Raw genomic sequence first — 8,728 nt, forward strand, 5'->3', positions numbered from 1 at the left:
TTAAAAAGTCTTAAATCACGTTTCCTAAAATTAAGGCGCGGTAACATAACAACCATTTGTACAGGTCCTATCTCCTGACCAATCGGCTATCCTAAGCTTAACCACTCCAACCAATCAAGCTGCTTCGTGGGCGGGTGTTGACGTGGCCGTAGTCAGTGAGATTTGTTATTTCGCGGGATTCGTAATTTCGCAGCATGCAGGTGATACAGCAATTGTTGATAGCCGTCTAGAAACATGAGGAAATGCAAGTTCAGTGACAAGTGGCTTGAAAACAACGAGTATCCTGGTTAAGGTCGGTGGCTGAAAATGCTTATGAAGCGAACTGCGTTATGTGGCGGAAGATTTTCCAACTGGGCCAATGGGATCAAGAGGTGGAATCGCATGTACAAAGCAAAAAAACACAGAGACTGCCTACGTAAAGGCACGCCAGCACCGCCACGTAGTTTCTCTCCACCGCTAGCACGATGTCAACGCTACAACGCTAGATGTATGCGGGAAATCTACAGCAACAACGCCAGCTAACCTACGAGCAGTTTGTGGCTCTACGCCAACACTCCGGGCTGAGGACCGTGACAAGACACAATTCATACAGGTCAAATGACGGGACTGAAGAAGTGTTCCAAGCAATGCTTCCAGATTCAAGGCTTGTACAGTCATTTACCTCTGGAAAAGACAAGACCAGATACGTGGCTAAATTTGGATTGGCGCCATATATAAAAAAGGACCTCATCACAGAAGTCCAAAAATGCGGTGCGTTGTAATTATGTTCGACGAGACACTGAGCCAGACAACCAAAAGCAAACAGCTGGACTTGTATGTGCGTGTATTGTTATAAATTGGTAAGGACACTCTTTTGGGAAGGCTTTCTCAAGTGCAAAGTCACTGTTTTGTTTATTATAGTAGATTAATTATTTTCCAAGTATATTCACAAAAGCTCAGGAGTAGACATCAAAACTTGAACAAAAATTGGTCACATGGAGACCTGAAAACACACATATAGATACACACACACACACACACACACACATTCCCACACCGCAAAACACTCATACACACTGCTGTCTACTCTCTCTCCATGATGAGTCCTCCACAAACTGCAACCCATCCATCTGAGTCTCTCTCTCTCTCTCTCTCTTTCTCTCTCTCTGTCTGTTAGGCACAAATCATATATGAGTCTTTGCATTTTAAAAGCAGCTGGAAATTGGCATTTAATTATTTGTTTTGTTCAAAAGGAACAGTGTTTTTTTTTAAATATTCACTTGATGTTATTTCACTTGATGTTATAACCATTTGTTCAAGGGACCCAAATGTTCTGAAAATATTGTAATAATATAAATTAGGACAGCAATTACATTTTTGTGTTATGCTTTTAGATTACACACATTAACTCAATGTTCTTAAACTCAACAGATATTGTATTTTACCATAGTTAATTTTGTGTTTACTTGGAAAGATTACTGTATATTTCCACTTTGTATTTCCATCGTAAATTTGGTCTTAAATTTTACTTTAGAATTGGTATTAAAAAGTCTAAAAAGTCTTAAATTTAACTTGTTAATACCTGTTGCCACCCTGAAGGGGATAAAGCTCCCAGGCAAGCCTTTTGCAAGGACTTTTTCTACCCCTTTATATTTGTCAGTGTAGGTTTTTGTACACACACACACACCACACACACACACACACACACACACACACACACACACACACATATATATATATATATATATATATATATATATATACACACACATTTTTTTTCTGTAGGGAATATAAGCATGAAACCATCAAAAGAAGTATCAAACCTCAACCTAGAAAGCTTTTGTTTAGTTAACATACATCTCAAACTGTAAAGAAGGAGGACAAGGTACTTTAAGGCAGCTTGATCTCAGACAGCAGGGTTTGACAGGCACTCCAATGATCTGTCAAGATACTGTAGAAACAACATTAGTTCATTGCAACAGAAAGAAGATGTAAGGAACAGAGGCCTGGCTTAATGTTTGAAGCAATGCCAGGCTTCAGTTGTGTGGGCTATTTGAACTTAAAATACATACCTGTTTTTACAGTCAGGATTTTATTAATGCATGGTTTTGAAGGCCAGAATGTTTCTCATGAAGCTGGCTAAAACTAATAAGTTGTGACAGTAATGAAATTGTATCAAATGTCCTGTTTCATGCCAAAAGATTACCAATAATCTGTGCTTCTAGCACAATTTGAATTTTTGGCAGTGTTACACAGAAAGCATTTGAAACAGTATTTATAAATCTCAACTGGAACCAGTACTGACAACATGATTGCTTACCCCAAATGATCAGTGCTACTTAAAACTCTGAGATTGGATTTATTTTTAGGGCTGTATGGAACAATTACTTTAATTATAGACACGTTTGTCTTTTTATTTATTTTTACAATTCAATGATTATATATTCTAAAATATGTCAGAATCTAGTGGAAAATGACCATCACAAGTTCTCAGTGTTCCCAAGTTCTGATCAATGGTCCAAAACCCCAAAAGACTTAAATTACCTATAATAATACTACTACTACTACTACTACTACTACTACTACTACTACTACTATAACAACTACTAATATACTCATCTAACTATACAAAACAGAGAAAAGCAGCAAATCTTCACATTGTGAGGGGCATTTGTCCTTAATAAATGACAAACAATTATTCAATTATCAAAACTGTTGACAATACATTTTTCCTTTGATAGACTAATCCATTATTTGACTGAGGGTTTCTGCACTACTCTTTTTAATATCAAGAAAACCGTATTGAACATGTGTGTGAGACAATACAATTTCAGAGTCAAAGTCAGTGTCAAATGCATACATTGTAGCCAAACGTAGATTTCTAGAAGATAATGGCCTGCTAAGTGTCATGTCATGTTAAAAGAATAGAACTCCCTTCAGTTTCCTGGCTTTGAATCCTATTGACATCCCTGATGTCTAGAGTATTTCGTGTTTAGTCATCCATTTGGTAAAATGAGCTCCCCAGTTCACTATGGTCAAGGGGGTGGGGGGGGTGGGACGCTACAACTGCCCTATCTGGAGGGCCAGCAGGCTGACAACACACGACAGTTAAGTATGTAGAGGGTCACTAAGCACAATGCCAGCCTTTGGCATGCCATTGCCACAAGGCCAAAATGTTCTCATACTGAGCGCTCAGTTCCCAAATTAAACAAAAGACATTTAATGTATTTCTGATTAAAAACTAATATTTGTAATGTTTACTTGTATTTCTTCTAATTTAGTTCATGTGTATCCGCTGCAGAAAAAGAGAACATAGGTAAGATACCTTGTTTTGTTCTCATTTGTGGAAACAGTTTATGATGTAATTAGAAGTAATAGACATGCATATTTGTTATCTCTCCCAGGCGAGGACCACAGAGAGAAAAAATACAAAGCACACAAACAGTTCGGGGATCGTCGCGAGGGTGTAACCGGCGCACGCACGTATTTTTACGCCGATGAGGCCAAATGTGACCAGCATATGGAGACCTTCATCAGATGTATCAAAGCATCTGGTAAGTAAATTAAACTACCATCATGTTAATACTTTTGTCTTTACACAATTTGATTTATCTAAAGACTTGAAGTATGTTGGACCTTTAGGTGGGAGTTCAATGGACGGTTTTACTGCCATCAAAATGACTGCTCTAGGACGACCTCAGTTTCTGGTAGGCAGTAAGTTGTGATTGAGAGGTCAACGCACTCCTTTAGCTGATACTCTTGTGTAAGTGGACTGACATCAGGCATTTTTTAAAAATGTTTCTAAGCTCCAGTTCTCAGAGGTCCTGGTTAAATGGAGGCGATTTTTCACCTTCCTGGCATCACAGCAGGGGAAAGATGGCATGGAGGCATTAGAGCAGAGGCTGGAGCTGACAAAACTGCAGGTTGAATGTTTCCTCCTCTTTTCTCCTGGTGAATGTATTTCATACACAATATGAGGACATAGGTACACTATGCCCTGCTGTACTTTATGTCTTTATGTCCCTCAAGGAATTCCTGACCAAACTGGGTGCAAAAGGTGACTTGTATGGCTGGTTTACTGGAAGTAAAGAGAAATCTTTAGGGTAAGCATGAGCACATGCAGATTACCGATATAAACCATAAATATCCTTGACATATTTGTAAATCATTGTCAGTGTTGCTTTGCATTTTTTTTGCAATTGCATAACTTCCCAAGCTCTTTAATTGTATTCACTCACAATATTCAATCACAAAACAATCACCACTATTTCACCAACATGAAAAATACATATATTCAAATCACTTTACAGTTACATGCACAGTATTGTACAATATATTTGTTAATATATTTCTTGTTCCACAAATTATTTTTTACAATGACAATACAAATTGAATAAGAAGTCACACACGCCACTTTGGGAAAAAAGTGAGAAACTTTTATTTTTATTTTTTTTACATCTTTAAAGCCATGCTCAGTTTCAGTGATGAACATAATAAAAAAAAATGACCAAGATACTGGTAATATTTTACACTCACGAATACACTGTGGCCATAACACTGTACCTGTATCTTCTGCCTTGACAGAACCATTGACATGCTTGACTGGAACAGCCTGATAGATGACAGAACAAAGATATCGGACCTGCTGGTTGTCCCAAATGTAGAGGTCAGTAGCTTTAAACAAGCATTAATATCCCAGAATGTTTCAGTATAATTCAAGACCCAAACTCACTGGACACAATAATTGAGGGACTTTTCCAAATGTAATGTGTATACGGCAGGCAGGAGACTTGAACTGGTTTTGAAATGTAAGCAATTCAGTGAAATGCACAGCCATAATGCACGCTGTCTACATCTGAGTTGTATTGGGATTGTACCTAAATGTATTAATGTGTTAATGTGTTTGTTTCCGCTTATGTGAACAAGCTTGTGACACAGTCATGACAAATACATTTAAAAAAAATCTGGCAGTAACTAAAGTAAAAGGTGGATGTTATTTAAAAAATTGCACTAATTTATACCTCGCTGTCAATGTTTTGTCCGTACACTTTAGTTTTTCAGTTTTTTTTGTAATTCATTTGTTTATCTGAGCTCCTTTTTCCTTAACCACACCTTAAACCTAATTAGTTCAGTGTCAGTTCTAGAAAGACCACAGCTTTGTATTACTTTTATCAGCCCCCACATTTGCCATTTTAGATTGTTGTAGGGCTTAACCCATAGCTTTAAAACGATGTATATAAAAACTGTTTCATATATATGGTTACACCCAGTTGGGAGTACATTTAAAGTAAACCGTCTCTGTTTTAAAACTGTGATAACAGAGATTTCAAGCGTGAGTCACTTGGTTGTAATTTAAGGAAAGGCCTGGTTTAATTGTATGTTTACAAAGTCTGGGCATGTTACCCTCAACATATCAGTTGAGCTTGGAATAAAGACAACTGGAGGATGGATTAAGTAAGAAGCCCTAATAGGGGTCATGCTGTGTGATATTTGGCACATTAGCATCTCCTGGTGCACACTCTGCTGGGTTGTTTGTCCAGCTAGGTAAACTGGAGCCTCTGCTGGAGAAATTTACTACAGAGGAGGAGAAACAAATGAAGAGGATGTTACTGCGCCTGGACATCTTAGTCAAGGTAAACTCATTTAAACTACTAACGCTGATCACTGTATGCAGATATACACACACTTAGTATTGATTTGTTGTTAATATGAAAGGAGCAAGCACTTATAGTTTAACCAAATGTGTAGTAGCATTGTGGCATCTTTATTGGTTAAACCGTCTTGGACAACAGGGCCGTTTTTAATATGACCAAGTCCACTGCAGTGCTGCAGACTATTGTAAGCATACAATGAAGGCAATAACGAATCTAGGGTATTGTATTGAAAGTTGCAATGTATGTTTTAGACAGTAATGACATTCATGTAATGATTCATTAATGAAACTATTTTAATCACATTAGAGCATAATGCATACTGTTAGGTGATATACTCAATAAATTAACATCATTAATAAACATAATTCTTTTATTCCAGCATGCAATGGAAAACGGTGTTCGCTTGATGGTGGATGCAGAGCAAACCTACTTCCAGCCGGCTATCAGCAGACTGACGTTAGAGATGCAGAGGCTCTACAACAAAGAAAAGCCTGTCATCTTCAACACCTACCAGTGTTATCTCAAGGTTAGAGTCCACAATTGGCGAAAAAAACAGAGTTTGGAATGTGTAAACTATTTATTTGCACACAGAGCATGCAGACACAACCGTTCTAATTCTAATAATAGAAGAACATGCTGTGTCAAATCTTGTAACTCCAAATGTCAACTTGTGAAGAGATTACTGAATCAGCTGGGTTGAGGATTAAACAGTGACATGGCCAAGAAGAGGATAATGTTGGAGGGAATTTGGAGGCTTTATTTTGATTTTCTTTAAATACACCGTTTCAAACGAAAAAGCTGTTTAAGTCACAGTTGGAGTTTCATTCATGTGATTAACATCCTGTTTCAACTCATCGACCATAGCTTCTTTGATTTTGCTTACAAGTAGCACTGATGGTGTCTAACTATTTATGCTAGGTGGTCTAGGCCACGTCAGGTAGAATAGGTAGACCGATATGTGATGTAAGAATAATGTAACTGTATTGCGCTGTAAGCAAACAAATCATTTGGCTCTGTAAAAGCTGACTAGTTAGATCTACAGTTATATAAAATAATAATTATTGCACATTTTTGTATCTAAACTTTGAGGACTTGATTAGATTTTTTCTTTGCTATAGAGTGAATCATTCTCTTCTTTTGTTTTGCAGGAGGCCTACGACAATGTAACTATGGATGTAGAATTGTCTCGACGTGAGGGTTGGCATTTTGCTGCCAAGTTGGTGCGTGGGGCCTACATGTATCAGGAGCGAGAGAGGGCCAAAGACATTGGTTATGAGGACCCTATTAATCCTGACTATGAGTCTACCAATATAATGTACCACAGGTAAGAGCCAAGGCTTTTTTCTTGTTTATTAACTGTTGACAGCTGCCCAAATCTGCATCTGCAAGGTTTGATCTGTTTTAGCCAAGCTTTAATTTCTTCATATTCACACAGAGAAGCTGTCTGCTACTATAGCCTTTTGCTATTAGATAGCAGACAGTTTTGAGTTGAGGTGTCTTGCACAAAGACACCACAGGAAAAAACTACTAAAAAACTTACTTTTGCTACCCGGATTTTCCCATGTGGTTCACAGATTTAAAATGGCCACCTTCAAGGCACAAATCTGCTGCAATGGACAGCACAGGGATTTCATTTTAAAGGAAGTGGTCCTTCAATTGAAGTTTCTGGGTTTAACATCTTGTGTCAGCAAGCTTCCACCCTGTTGAGTTGTCCTTGTGCAAGGTACAGAATACCATCTAGCTCCAAGGGGGCTGTGTAACAATTTCCTGACATTCCTGGATTAAGGCATGCTCAGAAAACTCACCCTGTAGAGATCAATTTGTTTTGCACAAAAAGAGCAAAGGCTACCCTCAAGCACTCAATTGGATTTTGAGGTAAACATCAACATGTTAGAGACACAAAGTTTAGCTGATGGGCTACAGCTCAGCATGGGGTGGGATTCAACATATGCAGATGGTGATAAAGCACATGCATATTACAACCTGCTAGTGTAGCTGCTAGAAAGTTAAATAGCTCTCCTTGTTAAATAGGTCTGTGTCTGTGTATTTTTGGAAGGTGTCTGGACTATGTGCTAGATGAGATTGCGCTTAACAGAAATGCCAACGTTATGGTGGCTTCCCATAATGAGGACACGGTGAAACACACCTTGGGGAGGTAAAGTCTTAATTATATCCAAACACTGTTGAAAATACACATTTACAATATATTTTCTTTATTTGCACAAAGAAAGCTGCTTTGCATCTGTACAAACACAAGTTATTTTAGTAAGTGTCTCTATCTTTCTTTCATTTAGAATGAATGAGCTGAGTCTCTTACCCACAGAGAACAAGGTGTACTTCGGTCAGCTACTGGGCATGTGCGATCAGATCAGCTTCCCACTGGGTGAGAAAAACTCACACAAAACACGCTCTCTCACACAACCAACAATGCCAAGGCATGATATTTTCTGCTCCCCTTAGCTGTGTGTGTTAGTAGGCCTATCTCTCTTCTCCTCTCTCTCCTTACTCTCCACGCAGCCCGCCCCCATTAACTCACACACGGCTTCCAGCAACACGAAGAGACACAGCGCAGGTTCACACTGCTGACATTCGTCCACAGTTTTAATTGTTATTAGCACAGCTGTATATTGTTAAGCATGAGAGGCAAACCTGTATTTGTACCAGTGTTTTCGTTGGTAACTCTAATGCTATTGCGGCCGCCACGGCGAAAAACACAGAATAAGTTATTGAATGCAACTAACTTCAGTTCGAAGAGTTATAAAGTGTGAAACGGAGCCTGCTGGACCTGGGCGAGACATGAGACCCATGGTCAGAATATCATAGTTCATAAAAATGCAGTGCAGTGACAATACAGACATTTGATACACACGCGTGTGTAACTTTGCTGACCCGCCATTTGACCCGTGCTGGACCCATTCATAATGAGTCCGCCGTCACTCTGTGAGTAGGCCTGGCTTACATCCATCGCACTCCCCCTCTCTCCCTAACTCTTTTAATCAGTTATTGTTGAAAACAAATGAAGGAGCTTTCACAGAAATACAGTTGTTTAAATATATCCTAGGCTATTTATTTCAGATAATTTTCATTTACATGTG

The 8,728-nt window shown here is 38.6% G+C and overlaps 1 protein-coding gene across 4 annotated transcripts in view; it reads left to right on the forward strand.

Annotated features, from left to right (window-relative positions):
• prodhb (proline dehydrogenase (oxidase) 1b) overlaps nt 1-8,728 on the forward strand; it is a 25,581-nt gene that overhangs the window by 2,707 nt on the left and 14,146 nt on the right. For 2 of the 4 annotated variants that reach the window (XM_032515922.1, XM_032515923.1), the window contains exons 3-11: nt 3,261-3,295; nt 3,384-3,533; nt 3,622-3,686; nt 3,786-3,902; nt 4,009-4,082; nt 4,564-4,645; nt 5,520-5,612; nt 6,013-6,159; nt 6,782-6,957. In XM_032515922.1, coding sequence (XP_032371813.1) covers nt 3,261-3,295; nt 3,384-3,533; nt 3,622-3,686; nt 3,786-3,902; nt 4,009-4,082; nt 4,564-4,645; nt 5,520-5,612; nt 6,013-6,159; nt 6,782-6,957 — 939 coding nt within the window. Of the gene's footprint in view, nt 1-3,260; nt 3,296-3,383; nt 3,534-3,621; nt 3,687-3,785; nt 3,903-4,008; nt 4,083-4,563; nt 4,646-5,519; nt 5,613-6,012; nt 6,160-6,781; nt 6,958-7,207; nt 7,607-7,689; nt 7,789-7,927; nt 8,017-8,728 lie in introns of those variants that run through there. The other 2 variants (XM_032515919.1, XM_032515921.1) reach the window with 2 other exon arrangements.

This window comes from Etheostoma spectabile, chromosome 5 (genome assembly GCF_008692095.1).
Source record: "Etheostoma spectabile isolate EspeVRDwgs_2016 chromosome 5, UIUC_Espe_1.0, whole genome shotgun sequence".
Taxonomy (NCBI): domain Eukaryota; kingdom Metazoa; phylum Chordata; class Actinopteri; order Perciformes; family Percidae; genus Etheostoma; species Etheostoma spectabile.